The 24,725-nt window shown below is 44.4% G+C and overlaps 1 protein-coding gene across 2 annotated transcripts; it reads left to right on the plus strand.

The window, feature by feature from the left end:
• Positions 1 to 17,715: 17,715 nt before the first annotated feature.
• On the plus strand, positions 17,716 to 23,204 carry PSMC1 (proteasome 26S subunit, ATPase 1). Of its 2 annotated transcripts, none has more exons than XM_015865351.2 (11): positions 17,716 to 17,803; positions 18,049 to 18,102; positions 18,215 to 18,311; positions 18,466 to 18,590; positions 19,051 to 19,236; positions 19,440 to 19,568; positions 20,227 to 20,323; positions 20,468 to 20,657; positions 21,350 to 21,501; positions 22,475 to 22,629; positions 22,928 to 23,204. In XM_015865351.2, exons 1-11 carry the CDS (start codon positions 17,801 to 17,803, stop codon positions 23,060 to 23,062), a joined length of 1,323 nt encoding a protein of 440 aa, XP_015720837.1. In that variant the 5' UTR covers positions 17,716 to 17,800; the 3' UTR covers positions 23,063 to 23,204. The 2 variants fall into 2 exon arrangements, with proteins under 2 accessions (XP_015720837.1, XP_015720836.2); XM_015865350.2 differs by having other exon boundaries at positions 17,752 to 17,787.
• The last annotated feature ends 1,521 nt before the right edge of the window (positions 23,205 to 24,725 follow it).

Below are 24,725 nucleotides of genomic sequence, written 5' to 3' on the forward strand. Positions count from 1 at the left end.
GCCCATGGAGAGCCCCCAGAGGAGCAGCCTCTAGCTGTGGGGCAGGAGGACTGGGGATGATGCCACCCTTGGGGACCTGTGTTGGAGCCTTCTGCTCCTGAAGGGTAGGCCCCATAGTACAGATTCATATTGGAGCAGGGTCTGTAGAGCTGTAGCATGTGGGAAGCCCATGTGTGCCCAGTTTGGGAAGGATGGCATCCCATGGGATGGACACATGTGGAGTGACCATGAAATAGTGACAGAGATGAAGCATTTTGGATTTACCACAGCCCTAATTTCCTGTTCCTCTGTGCTGCTCAGCAGGGAGGAGGTAGAAGAGGGTGGATGGGAACGGGGAAGGCATTTTTAATTTAATTTAGCTTCTCACTTGTTTTGCCTGTTAGTAATAGGCAGTACTTTAGTCTCCTTTACACTGAGTCTGTTTTGCCCACAAGGGTAATTGGTGAGTGATCTCCTTGTCCTTATCTCAAACCACAAGCTTTTTTGTCATCATATTTTACTCCCCTGTTCTGTTGAGGAGCGAGGGTGAGAGAGTGGCGTGAAGGTGCTTAGCTGCACAGCCTTGCTAAACAATCACAGCTTTCTGACTTTGTTTAGTAATCTTTTGTTCTCTTTTGATCTTCGAGTTCTAAGAATCGCAGTCTTCAGATGAAGCAACCACAAGTTCTTCCATTTTTTCCAACTAGAAATGTTACTTTTGACATTTACACGGTGACTGGTTTCTCTTAGTGTTTATTAATGTAGTCCTACTGAAGTGTTGAGGTAGAATTTGGCTGTTTACTACATTTGGATATTTTCTTCTTTGGTTATTCTAATCCTTTCTGAAAGTCTTGTTCCTACTCTATGAAGTAGCCAAGAAAGTTATACTAACTTTGCCAACACATTTTTTTTCCAGTAGTAAGAGCAGCTGAGGGAAAAGAGATCACCCTTCACCATGTCGAGTTCCACAGACCTTCCTGCTAAACTTGTCTTCATGTTATTTTTAAGATTCCCAGAAGTTACTGATTACTTCCTTTTTCTTCCTAATTGTCTCAAAGGCGTTCATCGCATGCCAGTGCCACTGTGATAGTTTAAAGCCACTTGTTGCTGATGAAAAGAAATGTAAATGATCTCTTCACCATTATTTTAGACCTGAATGTCAGAAGCTGCATTCAGAGGAAGTCTATATATGCAGATTGATAGAAATCTATGGACACTTATGGAAATTTTCTTATTACTCTGGCTGTTTCCTCTGCATTTATCCTCCTTCTTCCCGTTGCATAGAGCAGGACTATCATCCTTAATTATCTGATCTGCAGGAGCAGGAGGAGTTTCCATATCTTCCTATACTTCAGTTTGCTACTTCTGAACTAAAATGTTTGATTGAAATGGAGATGATTGCAGGTTCTGTTTCTTTCTGATTGTTCTTGTAGCCTGTTTAAATTGAATTTGTGATGAGAGAAGTGACCTCAGGAGGAAAAAGAAAACTTTCTTCTGCTTTCCATGCTTAATATGCAGTTTAAAAACTTGCAGTGTTTTTATTTGTCCATGCTGCTGTTTTATCTACAGTAAAAACATCCATCATTCATTGACATTAAATTACCCAAATTTATGCAAGATTTTCTAAGATTCCTGCAGAAAATAATCTAGTTTAGCTTATTTGAATTAACATGGAGAAACATGGGGAAATATGGAGTAGAAAAAGGGATGACAGCATCATTTAACTGTGATGCTGTTAACAAATCCATATCCGCCTTTCACTTTGTGGATATTACCTCACAGCATGTCCTGGTGAATCTCTCACTGACAGTGCATAAAAATCTGATCATTATACTTCCAGAGCAACTTAACATTTGTTCGAGCAATAGGAGTTAACTTTGCTCCAGCTTTAGCACACAACCAAGCAATTCAGTTGCAGCAAAAAGGTAAGAGAAAGCCCAGCACAGTATCCAGTGTTACAAGAATACCTGTATTACGTATCTAATTAGACTTCTTTTGTACTATCATCCCCAAAGCAGACTACCTTAAGCACTCATTTTGTTAAAATAGCTTTGATCTATTATAACTCTAATACTCTGAGGATATGTCACAAAGCTGCAAGGTAGTTCATAGATACTGTGATTCTTGACAAGTCGGTTTAGACACCTTACTAGCACTGCTGTAATAAAGCACCAGAGTGCAGGTGCTTCCCTGATGTATTTAAGACATTTCTCTTTGCTGTCACTAGTGATTACCTTAGCGAATCTCTTTTGCTTTCCAGTCCTCTTTACCTCATTCTTCTGGAAGATGGGAATTAAATTCAACTTTGTGCCATAACAAGTTACATCCATACTTGGATAAAGTATATTAAGACTTCTGCACGTATGTCATACTTATTGGTGTCTCTTTGGACTGCGATGTGCTCAGAGTTGGTAAGGAATCATTCAAGCCAACAGATTGGTCAGAGTGAAGTAGAAGTTATAACAAACATCTTATATCAAATGTAGCAGAAATACTGAACTTGGGCTGTAAGCAGAGGCACTGGGCAAGGTCTGAGTATTGGGTTGTGGGAAGGAAACTAGAAAATTCTTCTAGAGCCCAGAAAGTAAAGGACACCATTGCAAGAATCAGATCTCAAAATGGCCGCAGGGCTTTGTACTAATTGTTGCACTAGCACAAATGCTGTGGGTAGGACAGAACCCAATTGGACATCCATAGGCCTTGCCAGTGCATTTGTTCTGAATATGAAGCAAGTGAGATTCAGAAGTGTATTTATTAATGAAGCATTTTGGAGCCAATAAACTATAGAAATGATTTTTTTTTTTTTTTTTCCATCAGCCTGGACTACCTTGGCTTATCAAAGTAAGACCCTGCAATTTCTGTTCAATGAGTACAGCAGCTGCATCACTTCAGGACAAAAATCAGAAATCTCATCAATCTCAAGAGGCTCAACTGAATATTTTCTAGGCAAAAATTATCTGAGTCCTGTGAAAAAGACACAATGATACTTTGAGCCTTCAGAGAGCAGGCTGCCTTTGGCAGTAATAAAATGGAGCCGTAAAGGGAGAGAAATAATTCCATCTCTCACTAAATCATTCATTTGTATTATCTGTTCCTCACACAAACACTTCAGAAGGAAACTTCCTTCCCTCTTCCTCTCGTCTGTGGCCTATTAACTAACTGGACTCTGCAAATACACATTCATACAGAGGCAGCAGAAATATGGTGTTAAGTGCTACATTGCCTATCCTTAACACAAGCCTAGAACTGTAGATTTGAAAATCTGTACTACTGAAAAATAACATTTCTTCTCCAATGTCACACATATTTTTCCCTTAACTGTAGTTAATGTTTTTGCACTATGTGTACTTAAAGTGTAATGCATTTGAAGTTGAGAGGTGGTAGGGAGCACAGTGGAGTGAAATCTTCAAGAACTTAAGTTCCCCAACACCCTCTTTAATTCCATACACTCACCGACCCACAGAATTCCTGAATAAACAACTAGGACTTCCATCTACTTCCTGGAAAGAGAAGAATATAATACTGGATCACAGTAATGGTGTATTCCCATCTGTGTCTGGCAGAATCCAGTTCAAGATGCTTAGATAAGATTGCCTGAATTCCATTAAAGGAAAATTATGAAATAATCTGCCTATTTGGGAAAGTTCTTTTTAATGTCTTTCACTCAACATGTAGCTTATGGTCAGAAACAGTTTATATTGCTAAAATAATTAGCTCAACTAACACTGAACGTTTCTGTCCAGATGGATATTATTGTGTTGCTTCATTCTGTGTGTGAGAAATTATGCTTCAGACTTTCATTAATCAAATGTAACATTTTAAACATCTGCAAAACTTGCATAACACCAGTAGAATTGAAACTGGGGTGTTTCTGGAGAAAGGTCTCCAAAATAAACTCTGCAAGACTTTCATCTCTGAACTGTCTTCACCACCTTCCCCACCTTCCCTGTCATCACAGAACATTCTGGCTGGCCCATGACTAGTTTGCCCGTTCTCCATTCTTCCAAATGTACAGGGAAAATACATTTTTCACTTTTAATAAATTGCTCTCTATTACAGCTGTGTAAACACACCTCACTCAGGTACAGTATGCAGTGTTGGTGGAAAAATACTCATTTTTCTTAGAAGATGAGATATGATACTACTTCAATAAAATGATAACAGCAGTAGTAAAAAGAAGGTATTTCTCTGTCTTCTGGTAAAACATTTATCATGTGAAAAGCTACCTAAATTTAATTGACTCTGACCAAATTATTAATCATTTCATGTTAAGGCACCTGTCTTTCCAGTGGTTTACTGCTTTGTGCTTTCTCGTAGCATAATAGTTTAATGTTTTTCATCTGAATGATAGTTTTGTTGCTTTGAAACAGTCATTTCTGCACTTTCCCGCTCTGCCCATCTCAGTTCACTGGAGGTGCTAGTGGGCCTGAAGTGAGTAGCACGGTGAACATTAAACCATTAGATTCAATGTAAGGGAAAGCAGCAATACAGTGATGTATGTAGTCTTGCAAACAGCCAAAGGAAGCTAGAACTTGCTTTTGATGTGTACACATTTCATTCCTGTTGTGTTTTATGGTATCTTGGTTGCAATTGCCACCACAGATTCTGAGGAGTTCAGGAAGCCTCCTTCTCCAGGGCAGTGAGTGGGGTCTGCAGCACACTGATGGGCTGCCCAAGGACATGCAATCCGAGGCTATCAATACTTGAACGTGAAAAATGTTCACCTTAAGAACTGTTTTTTACATCTAAAGGTATATGGCAAAGTCATACACTGAGTAACAGGAGGACATACAAGGGGAAATGGTGCAGGTGGCCCATTGAGAGGGATGTGAAAGTGTCACTTGTTCTTGGAAGAATTTATATGCAACCTGCCACAGCACAGAAGACAAGGTCTTCTGTCCTCCTCAATATTACCTTGCAATAGTAAAAATAACCAACTCGGTAGCTTCTGAGTACTGTCAAGTACAGAAATGTGACTGCTTTCCGAGAATATAATCCATGAGTAATTTGAGGTCTCAAAGGCTGACACCAGAGTATGAGACATTCCAAGGCAGTGCGGGATCACTTTGGAAATCGTGTCTGTCTGCAGCTCCAGTTCTCACAGTGTTGGTGTGCTGGGTTAGTCTGACATCAGTACTTGGTTTCAGGCAAGTTTTCTCAGCTTTGCCTGTTGTGAAAAGTTCTTGGCCAAAATACCCATAGATCAATACTACGTTAATGGTTCTTTGCTGTAAAAGCTCCTTGTATTACTGCCTGAACTACAAACATGATTCAGAATTTTGCTCACGGGTGATGAAATTGGCCGATGACTAATGGAAGTACAACAAGGAGCATTTAAGTTCATGATGAAAAGACACAGTGTTATATATCCCTGCTGAGCCCCAACAGCTATACTGTCAGTGCTTACCACTTCATCCTTCTGTTTTTATCATGAAGGAAGGGGGTGTTTTTGGCACTTGTTCATTGAATTTCATCCTGTTCTTTACATATATCATAGTTCACTGTAGGCAAAATGATAGAATGAGAAGTGTTAATGAGCATAATTAGTGTTTCAGTCTGTTAGCTCGGACTTCTACTCCTTAATTTTACTCCAGGAGTTCCCAAACTGCGTTTACTGTATGTCATCATGAACAGCAGGGCAAGCCATGTACCACTGTGGAGTGTGCTGAATGCTATTAACATTGCATGCACAGCTTGTTGTACCGTATAAACTTGGCTCTCCAAAATGGTACAAGGATGCTTTTGGATGATCTCACCCAATTTTAAGATATTTGGCTGGGTTCCAAACCACTAAGCTTAAGGAATTTAGTTAAATAAAATATTAGCTATGCTTTTGAGGCTGGATGGAGGAGAAATAGGTTGAAAATTTATTTCATTTAATCAGTAATAGAGCAAGATGAGAGCTGCAGCAGGGCTCCACAATCAGTGTTATGACCTAATCATTCATGTAATCGATGTAATCAGTCCTGACATGTGAAGCACAAAATTTCTTATACTCAAAGAAAGTCTTCCAATTTTCATTGTTCTTACAATTCCTTCTGCAATGCAGGTCTGTTCTGCTTGAGCAGGAGCTACTTTGGCTGTCAGTAAGATGGGAACTCTCATAGTGCCCCTTTGAGAGAACATGGGATGTGTCTCCACCCCTCGTAGTGCCTCTCCCCTCCTCTCTTGACTACTTCTGCTATTCAGAAACATCCCATCACATCCATGGGATTCATCCCAGAAAATGGAAAATTTTAACTGTCCTTACAAACAAGTTGCACAGAGGCTTGCAAATTCCCCTCTGCTTGATGTCTGTTCTTCCTAATCACTCACCAAATAAGTCTTCAGTTACAAAGGCTGATAGACAACTTAAATCTTAGAAAGTTTGGACTTACTGTGCAGGCTTAATAGGCTAATAAATTTCAACTTCTCCACCTTAGGCTACTTAAGATTGTGGTTAATTGCACATGCAGTGTATGACACGCAGGGAAGTCTCTCTTCCTATTACACAATGTGATGAAGATTGGATGAGATGTTTGTGCTGTCAATACAGAGGACTAAAACTCCCAGTAGCAGCAGCTGGAAGTTGTCAGCTACAACATTAATTGCCTGGTAAAGTCTCTTAGGACTTGGAGCTCACCTGTCAGCCAAATTTTAAGCTGATGATGAGGCATTCAGAGGCCTTGGCAATGGGCAACCTACTGTGCAAGCAACTAGAGAATGGAAATGAATGGTGAGTCAAAGCTTCTCAATAAAAATGAAACATAATGGATCGAATCAAATTTAACGTCCAAATACTTCCTGCAAACTGGAGCAAATGAAGCATGATACAGAAACAGGAATGACATTGTCAGATGTGAGACCTGTCAGGTTCTGAAACATCCCAGACGGCTTGTAGGCAGCTCAAGAGGTGAGATGGGCGAAGCTGTGTGTGCTTGGCAAGACACAAGTCTGCCCTTCCTAGGAACAGCTCTCAGACCTCTTGTTTTGTGTAGGCTGCTCTATGAATGTCTGAGAAGGAAGAAGTGTTGTCCTTAGACAAATACATCAGAATGCCTGTGCTGGGACCACAGGACTTGCTGACAACAGTTATCGTAGCAAAAGGAGGTTTTGAGAGCAGCAAGCCTTGATTGGGGTGCTGCAGTGGGAAGATGAGGCTCCAGCCACTTAAATACAGTGATGTAATAATGGCTGTCACATTGAGACAATCCACAGGGCCCATCTAGGCAATTATTTCCTACGGTACCAATAATACTGGGTGTTCTTTAAACAGAATTTTTTATATTTTCCTAACAAATATACAACTGAGTCGCACACTGGCTCCCATTTATAAGCCTTAGAATGTTCTTCTTGGCACCTGTATTTGGGCATGTCCATGTCTGAGTCAAGATTTCATTGTAACTGACAGAGCTGGTCTTTGGTTTTAAAAAACAAGTGTTGCCCAAACAAGATGTCTCTAATCAAACCTTGGAACTGACGTCTTACTTATGCAGCCTAAACATATTTATCCTGTCAGCTCACAGCGTATCTCCATCTTCCTCGTTAACCTCTGGAGATAAAGAGATGTGTAGCCAGCAGAAGTGGATGGCTGTTTTGCTCCGTCTTGTTCTGAAGTCTGCTGGTTAATTGGATGTGCCAAGGAGGAAAACAACACACTTTCTTTCCATTTGCTGCTGTACGTTGCAAAGGTGTACTGTAATTGAGAGATCCTTGACCCTTCATCACCACAGCAGTATTCAGAAACAAAAACGCCTTCCACCTGTTCTACAGAAAGTCATAGACAAAAATGACTTCAAACAAGTGCAGAAAATGTTAACATTAAATACCAGAATGTATCAAAGTATTTCAGCAACTCAAGATCACAGCTAATATTGCTCTTCATCAATTTAAGGCTACCACATATTTTCAAAAAACAAGAATAATATTGTAATGTAATTGCCAATTAGTCACCAGAGATGACTCATTACAGCTTTGCAGCCTGACAATGGCTTTTACACCTCCCTTGACTCTTTTTGAGTCTATAGCTTGCTATGAGCTTTGAATAGACTTCTAATGAAGCTTGTTGTGCTTGAGATATAAAAGTAGATGAGTATTTATCTCTCCACCATATAATGAATAAATCAGTGTACAAGAAACTTCTTTATGGTTCTCTCTTATGAGTTGAGTTCTGTCCTCAGAAAAGGCGGAACAGTGTGTTAAGTTTTCTACAGTTATCCTAGTTTATATTAGCTCTCCTACTCTAACCTCTTGTCTGTTGAACATAATATCCTTTACTGAGCAACTGGAAGAGATTTTAGGAATTATTCTTGTGATCAAACCTACATCATGGTCTATTAGCACTGATCCACATGTCAAACAATAACATTTCAGCCCTGGACTGACCAAGGCATACATACGTTGCTATTAATTACCCAGAGCGACACCTGCACCCAGAACACACCAGTGCACTCAAGGCTTGGGAAATGGTAGCGTGGGTTCCAAGTGGAGCTGTGAAATCTCTGGCTTGGAGCACAGCTCCGCTGTTTTTCTGTATGGGTTTAGTGCATCATGCACTGCAGTGCATCACATATGGAATTAGGAGTTTGCCTGGATGATGTTGCTTCAGAGCAGTGGTTTGAGGAGGAAGGAGTTGAAGCAGAATGGTTTGCAGTAGCTTACTTTTGTTGGATACACTAAGACCTACAGAAGAAAAGCATTGGTTATAAGTAGTTTTTATGCACTGCATTAAGTATTATATTATTAAGATATAAGTAGTTTTTAGGCACTGAGGAATATGATTTAGCCAGGAAGTATTGGTAATGGTTGGACTAGATGATCTTCTAGGTCTTTTCCAACCTTGATAATTCTGTGATTCTGTGATTCTGTGATTCTGTGAAGTGCTTTTGATTTATCTTTATGTACCCAAAAGTAATCACAAATTATAAGACAAGGAAATTGTCTTTCCAAATGAATGCAACTGTTGAGACAGTTTATTAACTTCTACTCCATTGCAGTCAGGGAGACCCGATAGCTCCAGGTTTGCTCCCTAGACCTGAGCACCACAGTTGTCCCTTCCCAGCTCAGCTGTGCAGAACACAGACTGCTGGGTGCAGACATGTCTCTGCCAGGCCCTCTGCCCCAGCTTCCAAGTTGTAAACTCACGTGGCATCCTGCTTTGCAGGAACTTGTCCATAGTGCAGGAAAGGAATCTGGGACTTGAATTTCATGATGGCAGCTTTGAATAGCTCTCCCATCTTCCTTCAGAACAGAGACAGCAAAGAAACAAATGTTTTTTTTTTCTGAAGAAATGAGTACAGATTGTCTGCCACAGAGTAGATGCGAGCAGCTCCAGCACCACAGGACTCCAGCGCTCCAACAGAAGCATCCAAGGGAGTGATCTCACAGCCCTGGGGGCTGCAGTGGGATACAGCAGCAGCTGATGTGCACCTTCAACTCTACCACCAGTTATCTGCAGCAGAACTTCAGCAGTTCTTTCTGATACACTGGTCTGCATCCAAGACTCCCATAAGCATGAATCAGATAAAAACACTGCTCAATCAGATGAAAACACTCACCAGCATCCCGCAACTCCTGCAGAGAGCATCTGTGCAATGTTGTAGGATAAGCACCTTTGCTGGAGGTGCATTGTGGCTCTTCTGTGTGGTGTATGCTGTAAGGTGCAGATATGCTGTGTTCATACAGCTCAGTTCCTCCAGTCCTGCCCTGGCACAGCATCACACCATTAATTCGCTGGAACACATATTGAATCCTGGTGACCTGCTGGGTCATAGACGTGGATTTAAATGCTCTTCTGAACTGGGCCCAAATGATGCGACTTAAATACAAAATGTTTCCTTCTCCTTCTGATTATTGAAATAAATGAGCCTCACATGATAGACATGAGACAGTGATGTACAGCCAATCCATAATAATCAGATGTTATGGGAATTCTGTGCTGTGGAATGAATCAAGTGGCTTCCAAGCCTGATAAACTGAGGAATTGAAAATCTGATTTGTAAATTCAGAAAATAAGTGGATTAATTAAAGCGGCATGTAAAAATGAAGATTCCTGGAGTAATAAGGAACTAAACAGAGAGCCATAATGATAACAGGAGAGCTGGCTGCCAGTCACATTATCATCTATTCTTTCAAAATTTACTTGAATGGTGTGATGAAAAAATGCACAAGGAATGGAGTGATTGGAGTGAGATATGGCACAAATCCAGCTGGTAGCTGTGTTACTTCCCCCCCAGAATGGCCCTGCATCATAAGATGCCCAGTTCTGGAAGATAACCAGAGGCCAATATCTATTTTGCATTTAGTTTGGGATGTTTTCTAGCCTATGTAAACATCACTACTGATCTGCCCCTGCACATAGCTCCTATTCAGAGTCAAAACTCTGAATCTGGAGGGGAGTAAAGCTGTTTTGCTGGGCAGGTTAATTCTACCACACCCTCATGATATGGGCTCTGATGCTTTAGTTAATGTCATGACCCTGAAAGCAAAGAGGAATCACAGAGAAGAGAGGAGGCAGCAGAGGAGTGCTGCAGAAAGTCTCTGTGCCTTGGTCACCTTCCCCAGGGGATTTATCTAAGTACCCATCTCGTGCTCCCTTCTGCAATGCGCCAAGTAATCATGGTTCTGCGATTAGCCTGGTAGCATCTGTAGCCGCCTTCTCTGTCCCATGAGGCTGCTACAATGCAAAATGTGTGCGTCTCTCTCCTCCCACTGCTGTAAGACTATTTTATTTCAGCAGAAGTCACACATTGAGCTCCATTAAACGTAATGGCACCAGATTGATATGAATGCTCTTTTTAGTCATCTAAGGAAACGCTAATGCCTCTGAGCAGGGAGATCCTCTCTCTAAAAGCCTCCTTTCTCCACGCTGTTCCAACACATGGCACCATTAGCTACTGGCTGCAGTGTAGCCACAGTTTTATGGGCAGTTGTGTCCTTCCGATCCATTTTAGCATTCCTGTCTCTCCAGCTGGTGTCTCCAGTTTGTACCATGATGTAAAGTGAGGTGAGAGCAAAATGTAAAAGTCATTGTGTTAACACTGTTGTGCTTTTCGCCCTAATGGGAAGTCGTCCCTTGCTGCAGGAGGATGGCTGCCAGCCCTAACCCTGCCTTAGGAAAGGGTGTGCTACCTGGCAAGCTCGGGATGAGCTCAGTGGGGCACATGTTCACAACAGAAAGGAAAAAGAAAAGCCTTGAGCACCGGTTCACTCCGTGCCATAACTTGGACATGCTTCAGGCACTCTAGATGAATCGATGGGAATAACGTACTGTTAAGAGCAGCAGAGGCCCTCAGAGAATCTTTAACATTTACTTTAACTTAATTTTTCCCTTTTTTAAAAAAAGATCCAATGTAATTTCCATTTGATTTCCTGGGCAAATTTGGAGCTGAGTATAATACGTGGCCACCTGTGCTGGGTGTTTAGGCTTGGTGTAGTCAATTGGTAGGGCATTAATTAGCAACACAACCCTGTTCTCTCATCTGAAAGATGAGGTTTCTGGCTGAGGCTTCTAATGAAAAACCAAATTAAGTGTAAGTAAACTGTCATTTGCAATGCAAAGTGCTTGGATAAGGAGCTATCTGACACACCCAGAGATGCAAAAAGGCAACAGGCATGCTGCAGTGACAGAACTGCCCAGGCAGTGCACAGGGAGAAAAGGATCACTGAATTCCTTGTCCCTGGGGAATAAAAGGAAGGCTCTGCAGATTGGAGCCCAAAGTGAAGGGCAAGGGAGCTGCTGTGAGTTTCTAGATCAGACTGGCACATTTCCCCCCGCAAAGCCCAAGTGTTGCTCTGGCAACAGTGGTAACTTTTCCCATCTCCTGCACACTGCAGTTCTGTGTACTTCTGGTGTTGAAACCACAGAGACACCCCATGTCCCTGTAATCTAGGAAAGGAGCACAGAAACAGCCCAACAGTGTAACTTAGGGGGGCGGTGAGCAGTGGAAAGGTGAGCATCAAATGGCTTCTACTGGCTTGCAGATCAGCCTCGGACTTGCACACCCCCTGTAGTTCCCAAAACACTTACAGTGCTGATAGATTAGTCCTATCTCAGAGCCAGTGTGGTATTTTCCCTCTCCGGAGAAACTGCTAATGAAGACACCGTGCTGGTGCTTGCCAAGCAGCACCAAGCTGTTTGCAATGAAGGCAGGGCTGTGTGCTGGGAAGCAATATCTGGCACCTGGTAAGAGGGATCAGCAGTGTTTCTCTGCACCCACACTCTCCACTGCAGAGAACTGTGTGGGCGATCCAGGCAAGTAAACTAATGAGCTTTGCTTAACAAACTATCCCAGCTGAATTCCTGAAGAAATTTACACATTAGGCATATAGCGGCAAGGAAGTGACATTTCAGACTAGCTCTTTAACAAGGGATAAAATAGTAGTGGATTTGTAGCAAAGAGGAAATACGGCTTGGTAATTAGGTAGGAAATGAATAACTGAGCTAAAGGCAGAGTTCAGACAGGGGACTGAAATATGCTTTAAAGAGGATTTTTCCATTAAGGCTAATTGTCACAATAGCTGCTTAGTAACGTAATCCTGGAGCAACATGAGATGCTTCTGGTCTCATGTGCCCAAGCCAAACAAAAAGAATGTAAAGCCGTTAACAAATTCTACTTTTCTGAACTGAGGATGCTTCAATATCTGTGCTAATGCTGCTCCTGGATTTCCATCTGAGCTCACAGCCCTGGCCATCTCTCACTGTGGGCAAAGCCCACATAGTCAGATCTGCTGCAGAGTCACATTCAGCAAGCTTAATTAACTTAACAGCCTGAACCTGGTCCTGAATACTGCATTCATGCTTGGGTGGGAGTAGTTTTGGTCTATTTCCATTTAGCTTGTGCTAGGACTGTGAGTGTGGAAGTCTCTGGCTTTCTGGACTGGTCACCACGAGCTTCTTCCAGGTGGCTGCAGGCTCTGGATGCTCCCAGTACTGGGTTATTCCTCAGCAGCTGTTCTGGGAAGTGGGTCATCATTCTGTGTCCAGCTTCTCTGGGGCTGGTGCTCCCGCTTCAGGGTACAGTGTGGGTGGGATGCCTGGTCATCACATGAGCTGTGTGGGGATGCTAAAGATTGAGTCAACAAAACTGAGGATGTGTCAGACCTATGCCTGTCCAACACTCCTTTTTTACTTTGGGGTACATGTAAACCATGGCTTCCCAGTTCTAATGATGAAAAAGAAGTGATTGTCCCACCTCTTTCTATTCACTGCTACGTCTCCTTCAGTCTCTCACTGTCCCCTTCAGGAAATCTCTTCTCTGGTTACAGGTGAGAGGAATCAGCTGAAAACCATCAGTACATCAGCCAGGCAGCATGGCACCATAACGCCCTGCCTCTCCCTTCATCACTTCAGCTGCTGCTGCCCTCTGTACAGCCAGGCAGCCCCCTCTGTTTTATCACTGTCTTGCGAGCTCTCCACTTTGCTGCTGTAGCAATCGGCAGTAATCAGGGTTACAGTCAGTGCTGGTTTTATTGGAGCACTGAAAATGTTGAACACTTTCCTGGGAAGTCCCAGCCCACGCATTACTGTGATCTGGGAGCATCTCAACCTTATTTTGTAAAAGAAATTATACTCTGATGGTGACACAGGAAAGCCTGAACACAAGGTTCTGGTGCACGCTGTAAGTATGATAAAGCTAAGGGCAGAGGAACTGTTAAAATATGAGTTTAATAATCACAGAAAAATTCACTATTCTCATTTTGGTGTTTTCAGCATGTCTGGGGATTTGGGGTTGGCAGTGCTGCTCGTGTTGCTCATGGCATCACAGCCAGCAGCTGTTAACATGGGGCTGGGTTATTGCTGGCCTTCACAGCAACATCACCAGAAGGAGACAGCAGAGAGCTTTGGGAAGAATCTCTTCTATGGGAGAGTGTTTGGACTCTGCAGACTGGCAGGACTGGAAGGTACTCAGTGCTATGAACCTCCAGGGAATGGTGCTGGCTGCTCTCCCGGGGGCTGTGCTGCCTTTGGCCAGAACCTTTGCCCATCTGTCCTGGAACATCACAGGTTTCTGGGTACCGCAGTTCAGACCTGGCTGCTGTGCAGAACTGTGCCCGCACCCACCTCCCCCTGCTGGCCCAGAACCCCAGAGAGTTTCACCACTCCAGATTCAGGCCCCTCTCTTTAGCAGGGACCCAGCCCTGCCTCCTTACCTGCCAGGGCTGCTCAGACCTGGCTGTCATTCCACACTGCCAGAGTCTACAGAGCAAACTGCCAGGGCAACGCCACACACTGACCTATTCAGAAAAAGAAAAACAGATGAAATGTTTTTCTTGGAACTGCTATTTCAGGATACCCTGTGGCCTTTTCCTTTGACAAGCTTAATAAAGGGTGCTTATGTTGTACAGGAAATCTGGTTAGTCTCCATGAGTGGACTTCTCCATTGTTAATCTCATTTGTGCCACAGACTAAAATGACCATGACTTTTGTCAGCGTGTTGATCTAATATTCACAACCATCTCCATAATTACGTAGCCAATTACTTCTTAACTGGCAGTAGGATCACTGGAAAATACTCCTGGTTGGGGCAGTAAATCCACCCACTGTAGAGATTCCTGCTTCTAGCTTGTCTTGCAGATGATGCTAAATTACTTGCAGACATTCAATGAAGTCCATGAGCACCATAATTGGCAGTGCTGCCATTCACTGTACAGATTAACATTTGCCCACCGTTATTCTGCTGCTATTTATCCTATTGTGACAACCAGTGCCCCAGCCACAAGGTGAAAGAAGCTCAGCTGCTCCAATTACAGTGGGGAGACACAGTTTGCAGTTAGTCCTTACAAGGCAATGAGTCATATTAGGTTATTTTAAAAATCCCTTGTATTTTAACAGCAGCACATTAGCAGTTTGGTATCTGGTATAACTACGTAGTTTCCATGGAAATAAACAGGAGGCATTACTTTTAGAGCGACCCGTGTGTTCCACTGTGCAGTGCTGCATTCACTCACAATTAAATGTGCTCGAGAGATCCATTTTCAAATCTCATACATACCTTGTGTGTTTACAAAAGGAGCATCCTGAGCTACAAGGGCCACAAAGAGTAATTCTTGATGTGGGAGACCCAGCAAAGCAGGCTGCAGCAGGAGGAAACAAGGTGGCACATTGCTGGGCCCCAGAACTTCCCTGCTCAGTGCCCAGAGCCTCTCAGTGCCAGGGTCAGACGTGGCCAGGTGTGTGCCCAAACACTTGGCTCATTGGCCTTCAGATGTCTTTAGGATCTGGATTTCCAACGCTCTCTAGTTGACTGTTCCATTCTCTCATCTCAGTGTACTTTATTTCTGAGCGCTACGACTTTGTTCTATTTCTTTCTGTTACCCCAGCATTCTCAAGTACATTCTGCCTCTCCCTTCTTGGTGGCTATGTTCTTCAAGTGTTCACAAACTGTCACACTGTTCTTTGCGAGCCCTGCTGCATGTACGCCTGGTGTGCAGTTAGATTTAGCTTGGCTGCATTTTCTTTTCTGTTTATTATTGGATTTGCAATGTTAAATATTTCCTCCTGGGTGATTTGCATGATCACATCCCGTTCTGTCACTGTGTAGCCCTCTCTCTTTATCAGTAGCTCGGGCACAGCTAAATTGGTCTATATTTTGTAAGTGTCTCACTCATTTTCCTCTGCAGATGTGACCTTTCTGTTTAGGGAGACACTTAAATTGTATGAGTGCTGCACAGACGCACGCCATCAATAACAGCAACAGCAAACAATACATGAGTAACAGTGGGGAAAGCCGTGATAACCTGGAGCAAAGTGCGCCTCTTCCTGTTGACAAAAGCCTCTGCTGGCTGGCAAGCTCTGTTCTACAGTCACTGAAAGGAGAATAAGCATCTAAGAATGTTAAACCGCTTAATGAATTTTATTTCTAACCATAAATCCTCACTTGTGTGTCTGCAGAGGAATATTGTCATGTTGTCATGGCCCTTTCTCACAGCGCATCATTTGTTGCTGTTTTCCTGCCCTGAATCTTTCAATGCTGGGCTGGTGATGTATGGCAAACACTTTGCTGTCTCTGAAGCTGATAGCAGGGAGGCACAGGTGAGTGAAGGGCACGCACTGACAAAGACAGATATTGATAAGAAAAATAGAATCGGCGATAAGAAAACATTAATTTGTCAAATTCTTATTCAATCAGATCCGATGATAGCTACTGTCCTGTGTAATACTGCCTGCAGACAGCACTCGGAGTTTAACATACCACTCTAGGTATAACAAATATATAACATACCACTCTATTCTTTGTGTTTCACAGAGGAATGTTGTTCCTCTGAGCGGGCATCTGCTTCTTTTGCTCTCAGGCTGGGGAGGTTCGGTTTGCTGTGAGCTGACGTGACTTTGAGATCTGACAGTAGAATATGTTGACATTGCTACAACCGCTGTTCACATTTAATTAACAGCAACACTTCTGCAGGGTGCCCGCAGCCGCAGCTGTGCCGTGATCCCAACACACATCTCATAGACGTAGGTTGCTCTGNCCCTTTTCACATTTAATTAACAGCAACACTTCTGCAGGGTGCCCGCAGCCGCAGCTGTGCCGTGATCCCAACACACATCTCATAGACGTAGGTTGCTCTGAAAGTAGTGCCTCCTATTGCATGGAAACTGCAACAGATACAAAGAACACAAGAGCACTGGTGGAGCTACAGAACTTCTCCAGTTGTTTGGTTTTTCTGATAGAAGAGTTCTGTGCAGCCCCTGCAGTAAGTGCTGGTGCCCCATACTGGGGCTTTGGCTCTTGTTTCTGAAGTTCTCTTAGAAAGTGCATCCTTTGTACAAGTGAGCAAAGCAGAACCCCAACAAGCAGCCGGAAGAAATCATGGGTGGGACTTTTGTTCGCAAGTGAGGATGACTGATCTGACTAATTCAGCAGATTCAATTTGCATTACTGACAGAAAACACAGTTAGAAGCTGTATGAGCCCTACCTCCTGATAGCGCTGCAATGACGGGCTGATGGAGCAGAGTGTGCATCACAAAACTGAAGCTGCAGTTATTCAATAGAGGATGCGAACACAGCGAGATGCTTGTGCAGCATTAGATCACGGGGCTGCAGGAAACGACAGAGGGGGGATTACACTACAGCCCACAGCCAACAGATTAATACAGAGCCAGGACTTCACTGAGGAGCCTTTAAAATTAACATATCTTCTTCTTAATTCAGCATGGTGAAGCTCATGTCTCAGTGACTTCCCATTCTCCTACACCAACAGCAGCTCTCTCTACTCTCCCCTCTTTCTGCTTCCCTGAGCTGTCAGTCATTATGTGCACAGCTTTGCCAGGCAGCCTGTGCTGTCCAAGAATCCCTTACCCACACTCTAAGTAGTCACTGCAGTTTTTAGAAAGCACCCATATGTTCCTTTAGAAATACTACTGGGAAATAAGGGGACAGGGTTGTTTTCTGTATAAGGTTGTTTGTTGTATTCCTCTTTCTGTGGGAATTATTTCACTGTGTCTTCAGTTCATGGCTCACTGCATCCTGCAGAGCAGCTTTGGAACGAGCTCAGTGTATGTGAATGTGGCTGTAGTTAATGACGAAGCATTCAGCTTGTTCAGAACATCCTAAACCAGCAGTCCATCCGTGGGCTGGATCTGGGGTGATTCCTTCCCCAGAATCACAGGTGATTCACAGTCAGGTGCAGGATGGCCCGGCGCTGGCAGGACGGTCCATATCGGTTCCGTTCGGATGGCGGCACACAGCGGCGGGGCGCGACCCCCTGCGGCCGGCTGTGTTGGTGCCGGCTCGGCCGCCAGGTGCCGCCCGTCCCTCCCTCCCGCTGGCTGCTGCCGTCGCTCCGCAGTGACGCCACATCCTGGTTCCATCGTCGCGGCGGTTCCGGTGCGTTGCGGTGATGGTGAGCGGCGGGGCCGGCGGGGCTGGGGGCTGTGCGGGCTGTGCGGGCGGGGGGCGGCCGCCGCGGCGGTGGGAAGGGGGGGAGCGTGTGGGGACGGGTGTGAGCGCTCGGCGGTGCCCGGGGGACGATCCGGAGCCGCCGCTACCGACACGCGTTTTGCCGAGTCACCGCCCGAGGGATGTGGGGAGCGGCCGCGGAGTGTGCGGGGCTGTGATTAACGGGCCGTTGTGTTTGTTCCCATTTAGGGGCAAAGTCAGAGCGGCGGACACGGGCCCGGCGGCGGCAAGAAGGACGACAAGGTGCGGACATAGAGCGGCGGGCCGGGCCGGGCCGGCCTGGTGTTTTGTTTTCATTGCTCATATCCTGACTTTTTAATTAATTTTTTCCCTTGGAATTCTCTCTGCACATCAGGACAAGAAGAAGAAATATGAACCTCCAGTTCCAACCAGAGTGGGGAAGAAGAAGAAGAAGACGAAGGGACCAGATGCTGCCAGCAAACTGCCCCTGGGTAAGTGCTCGGCCTGCTGGGCCCTGCACAGCCCTGGCCCACCTGGCTGCAGGTGGAGCCCAAACCTAAAGCAGGAATTCTCCCAATGAACTAATGAATAGTTGATGGCGTGTCATACTTAGTCTGAAACGCTGTGGTTCTGCTTTGATTGCAGTGACTCCTCACACACAGTGCAGACTCAAACTGCTGAAGTTAGAGAGGATTAAAGATTACCTGCTAATGGAGGAGGAATTTATCAGAAATCAAGAACAAATGAAACCTTTGGAAGAGAAACAGGAGGTGAGTTTTGAGTGAGCTGCTAGTACTAAAATGACTGCTGGCGTGTAAACTGCTTCACACAAAGGCAGCATCACGACTGTGTAAGTGAACTTATTGCATTAAAATTTTACACTAAACATCAGTTGGTTTTCAGAAAGCAGGATTTTCTTCAAGCATTCTAATGCCTTTAGTTCAAACAGAGGTTATCACAGATGTGGCAGCAGCAATTTTTGGCTTCTTAGAAGTCTTAGCAAGTTCAGTAGAGGAAGGAAGAATATTCTTCTTGTGCCTAACCATGTAGTAATGTCCATAGAACTAAAACAGTCGGTTTTGTTACTGGCCTGTGGTTCTTTAGAATGTGCTGCCAGTGTTTGACTGTGCAGCACCTGATCTGAAGTTAACACGCAGACTCAGGACCAACCCAGCAGTGATGTTCCTACCTGTGCTCCTGAGTTGTTACTTGAATTCTTCTTGACAACAGGAGGAAAGATCAAAGGTGGACGATCTGAGGGGGACACCAATGTCAGTGGGTACCTTGGAGGAGATCATTGATGACAACCATGCCATCGTGTCCACGTCGGTGGGATCAGAACACTACGTCAGTATTCTGTCTTTTGTGGACAAGGATTTGCTAGAGCCGGGCTGCTCTGTTCTGCTAAACCATAAGGTGAGTCACGTGAAGTGAGATGAAAAGAAGCAGCACGAGGTCTGCTATTTTTAACTGGCATCTGTTCCAAGAGTCACATGATCACACGATCTCAGATTAATGCTGTTTATTCCGTACACTTCAACATGTGGGCATTGGGTTGAGGCTCGTTCTGGTGTTAATCGTGCTACTTGCTTTCTGACAACTCTTCATGCTTGAATTAGGTTCACGCTGTGATTGGAGTCCTGATGGATGACACAGATCCTTTAGTGACCGTGATGAAAGTTGAGAAAGCTCCTCAAGAGACGTATGCTGACATTGGTGGCCTTGACAACCAGATTCAGGAAATCAAGGTAATCGTGTGCTGACTTCCACTGCTAAGTGAGCTCTAAACTTGGCCATTATGACAGAAGTATGGAAGAGTAACAGCAGAGCCAGCTGCTGTTCACATGGTGGTGTTTTGCATCTTGCTCCTGCAGTTCTCAGTTCAGTTTCATTAGGCAGGCACCTGGACCTGGAAAAATGTTATAAGTTAGTAGCATCCCCATTCACAGACTGTGTGGCCAGAAACCTTTCACTCAGCTCTTTCACTTTGGATAGGCGTTCAGAGTCACAAATGTTCTTAAAGCATTCATCTGTGGTATCTGGTAGTTCATACTGGGAAGTGTCCTTTAACGAAGGGCCCTCCAAGTTTCTGGGGGGCTCCCGTAAACATTTGGGAGCCAGTCTGCAAACTTGGAGAGTTGTTGTGATGCCTGAGATGGAGGAAGGGGAACACTCACTGTTTCCATCTGTCACGTGGAAAAGAAGCAGTAGAAAGAGCTGCTTTAGGGTAGAATAGTTCTTACAATTTGAGGTATCCAAGATGCCTGTTTTTCAAGGCCTGTCTTCCAATTACTTTGTTTCTTTTTGCCTTTCTTACTTATATTAATGCAGTCCTTAGGAACTCCACAGGTATTTTGCAGTGTTCACTGCTCATGAAAACACTGGCTTGTTTTTCTCTTGATGCAGGAGTCTGTGGAGCTTCCCCTCACCCACCCTGAGTACTATGAAGAGATGGGTATAAAACCACCCAAAGGCGTCATTCTGTACGGCCCCCCTGGCACAGGTATCTGTGGCTTTGTGCTGAGCTAGCTCTAGTTAAGTAAATCATACTTGGTTACTGTTAAACCACTGCCAGGTCTGTCGCTGATCTCTGGCTTTTTTTTCCAGCCTGCAGACTAGTGACAATTATTTTTGTGATTAAAAACAGGTAAAACTTTACTGGCCAAAGCAGTAGCAAACCAAACGTCAGCAACCTTCCTGAGAGTTGTTGGTTCCGAGCTCATCCAGAAGTACTTGGGTGACGGCCCCAAGCTGGTGCGTGAGCTGTTCCGCGTGGCTGAAGAGCACGCGCCATCCATTGTCTTCATTGATGAGATCGATGCCATTGGTACAAAGAGGTGCGTGCCCTTCTTCTGCAGCTGTATCCACATCCAGTTTCTGAACTCAGAACCATTTCCATAGTAATACTTTAATTATAGGCAACCGAAGTGATGGGATATGAAGTGATGCTCATATGTGATACTGCAGTTACTAGCCTCCATCTCTGCTAGAAGGGAGCTTCTGCCTCATGTATTTCAGCATATGTAGAACAGATAGGACTGATGGCAAACACTCAGATTTCTTCATAAATGTTTTTTGTTGCTTCAGACTTGTTCACAAACACGAGTGAGGCTTTTTTGGATGCAGGTTACCTGGTCTCATATTTGCAAAGTGCAGTGACTGAACCAGAAAGCACCAGACTGCATCCCCTGGTATCTGTGTGTGTGAGGGAAAACCTCTGCAGTGTGGAAATGAAGGCAGCGAGCAGCAGGCTTTGTTTTCTGTGGAGTGGGTGCGCTCCCTTTTAAGAGTTAACGTTTTTTCTTTTATGTTTGTGTTCATTTGCTGTGTCAGAACTGGATCTGCAAACCTGCTCTTTGCTTTCTATGGGTAAATTTTAAAAAAGCACAGAAAACCCTGTTATAACATCTAACCCATGATGACGCGGGTTGGTTCTTCTTAAGGACATTTTGTTTGTCAGTGTGTGCAGCTCAGCGAGGCATGTTCCAAGGTTGACATAACGCTTATCCTGACTGTTGTTCTCTCCAAGGTACGACTCAAATTCTGGGGGTGAGAGGGAGATCCAGCGTACAATGCTGGAGCTGCTGAACCAGCTGGATGGGTTCGACTCTCGTGGGGATGTTAAAGTCATCATGGCCACAAACAGAATAGAAACTCTGGATCCAGCTTTAATTAGGCCAGGTAAGGGGATTCTGGGCTGTTTACGGCACTTCTCTTGTGAAAGGACTTCATCAAAGTAGCTCATCAGACACATGGGCTGTCAGTGGTTTGTCTTTAATCGCCACCTCAGCTGTGTTGATGTGTCTGTTAGAAGCAGAACCCATTCACCAGTTCCTAAATGGGAGGAAAAACCCAGGCAGGAGTTGCATCAACTTCCCTTGTGTGTATAAATGACTGAGATATTCTACTTTTCTTCTTGGGTAGCAGAGGTAAGATAGAGAACAAATGTAATTCAAGTTGAATTAGTTAGAGAATGCCTCTGAGCAGCCAGTGCTCCGTAAGGACCCAAGGAATTCAGAGGAAACACCTGCTGCGGTGCTGTTCTGTTCTTTGCAAGAAGTTTTTGTCACCACCATGGCCTTATCCTTCATGTCAAGAGCAGTTGCCTGAGGATAGAGCAGAAAATACTATAGTGGTGTTAAAAGACAAGCTGTGGGGTCATCTGAAACTAACAAAGGGAATTTCCATGCTCTACCAGCTATTTAAATTATTACCATCGCTTGAGCAACCATGGAACTTCCAGCAGCCTGGTAAACTCATTTGGGTTTGTCTGGAGCACTGCAGCTGGTGCCATCAACCTCTTTCAGAAAAGGCAGCATAAAGGTAGAGAAAAACAGGCAGAGTGCGGAGCTGGAGGATATCTTTGAGGAGTGTCCTTACACAGTTGGATCTGTAGGAGCTGGAACAGCTCCAGTCCCAGCTGACAAAATGGAAACATCTGATAGGAGCTTCCAGCAGAACTTCTTTCGCAGAGCCTTCTTTCTCCAGTTCAGTTTAAGGGCTCTACATAACTCTCATCAGATTCTTCTGTAAAACATGATGGATACTGGTGTGAAGACTATTGCTCTCAGTCTAAATCAGAGATGTTCATCCGTATCTGTTTCCAGTAGCTGCATGCAAAAATACCCTAAGAGTGAGCTTTTCTTCTGCGCAGGACGTATCGACAGGAAAATAGAGTTCCCTCTGCCTGACGAGAAAACCAAGAAACGCATCTTTCAGATTCACACCAGCAGGATGACGCTGGCAGATGACGTGACTTTGGACGAGCTGATTATGGCAAAAGATGATCTCAGTGGTGCAGATATTAAGGTGTGTATGTCACCGCAGCTTACGGTTCAAAACGTGAATCCCATTTGTACTGTATGCAGATCTTCTTAGCATTTTTAGGACAATGTTGCAAGCAGGTAAAAATGCACCTGTAGATGAGGAAGGTTGAGACAAGCAGCTCATGTATGTGAAGTGAACTGGGCTCTGTATGTTAGAGTTACCCCGTGACATTAACTTCCCTCTGTCGCCTCCCTGTAAAACAGAACAGCCAACTGCTGAGAGCTGCTCCCTGGGGAGGAGGCTGCAGAGCCAGTAACTTGTTTGGCTTCCTGTGTTGCAGGCGATTTGTACAGAAGCTGGGTTGATGGCTTTGAGGGAACGGCGAATGAAGGTAACAAATGAAGACTTCAAAAAGTCTAAAGAGAACGTTCTCTATAAGAAGCAGGAGGGAACCCCAGAGGGACTGTATCTTTAAGTCTTCTCTGCTCAAGGACCATTGGGAACTCTGGTTGGGACGACAGTCTCGTGTAAAACCACATAGCCCAGCTAATTCTCATTCTTGAAAGGTTATAAAGCCGGATGGCTTATTTCCCAATAAAACATTGATTTGAATTGAAGTGCTTTGGAGGCAATGAGGAGTTACTGACACAGTTGTTCGGTATACAGAATGAAAGGCCGAGAGCTGTTGTTTTTTCATGGTAAAATTATGTGATTTATTGCTGAAAACTAACTCTACACATGACCGGAGTGTTCATGGGGATGAGAGGAACCCCACAATAGAGTTGGGTTTTCAGCTGGAGAGAACAGGGGGAAAAGAAAGGCAGAAAGTTTTATTATGCATCTTGTAAAGCTGAAGAGGTCTGTATCACTGGGGAAAAGCCAGAGATCTGTTAGGAAGCACTTCCTAATTGTGGCAGCTGGCCTCATCACTGCTTGTGGAGCTCAGGGCTTTACAGCTTGTGGTAAACAAGGCTCTAGTTTTTTGGTTGGGGAAGGGAAGGGGGAATGTGGCTGTTAATGCTGGGAGCGATAACCATGGAGAGGATGGTGCAGCTGAGGAAGGAAGGCTGCACTGTGTTGTGCTACACCTTGAACTACCTTCTCATACACTGACTGCCATGAGAGCAGCTGAAGCAGCAGCATGTGTTTGAAAACCTTAATTCTCACCTTTTGCAGCAGAACTTAATGTCTGCCTCTTTCTCCAAGATTTTGGAACTCAAGAAAAAAAAATTCCCATGCAGGAAAAAACAGCAGGGTGTGAATTGAAGGTAGGACTTAACTTCAGGGGCTCCAGTGAGCAAGCAGTGTGAGTAGTGCACCAGGACCAGCTGTGCTAAGGAGCAGAAGGACCCTTGGGAGGGAGAGTGCAGGGAAGAAAAAGGTGACTGAAAAAAGACACAGACCAGGAGCACAGCTGTGCTGCCCCTCCCACACCGTCATGGCCTGCCCAGGACTTCAGAAGCAGCAGCATTGTGCTCTGATGGGAGAGCAGAAACAAACAACACATCCACAGTTCCTGATCAGGTGCACAAAGTAAATCCCTGCCTCCAGTTCAGGAGCTCCGTCACGTATAAAACCAAGTGGAATTTAAAAATAACAGACCTCAGTGGCTTCAGCTGGTGATTGAGCACCTGGTGAAGGGCTGGGGCTGCTCAGGGAGCACAGGCAAATTGTTCACACCTGTGCTCCACATGTGACCAGGAGGGGTGGACCCAGGGTGAAAGCACCCTGCGCTCATATAAGGGCCTTACTGGAGGGGGAACATCTCTTGTACTTCAGCTGCTTCCTATGAAGGTCTGCTGTATGGCCAGAGCAGCTCTGCTCCACTTGGGTGAGTCCCTTTCTTTCTATATATGACTTTTGGCCTACCTGGGAATGCTTTGCTTGGTATCACTAAGAACCTCTCAGAAGCAATTTTGCTTCTTCATAAGCAGAACATAACATGTATTTCTGATGAAGATTAAATCATAGCCAAACCCGCATCACCTGCAGTTACCAGGATCCGAGGCTCTCAGAAGGTGCTGTGATGCTATTTAAAACTCTGCACATTCACTGTAGCATTTAAAATACTTCTAGAAAGATGAACAAGTCGCAGCCTCAGCTGACAACTGCCACACACTGTGACAAACGGGAGGCTG

Source organism: Coturnix japonica, chromosome 5 (genome assembly GCF_001577835.2).
Source record: "Coturnix japonica isolate 7356 chromosome 5, Coturnix japonica 2.1, whole genome shotgun sequence".
In the NCBI taxonomy this organism is placed as follows: Eukaryota; Metazoa; Chordata; class Aves; order Galliformes; family Phasianidae; genus Coturnix; species Coturnix japonica.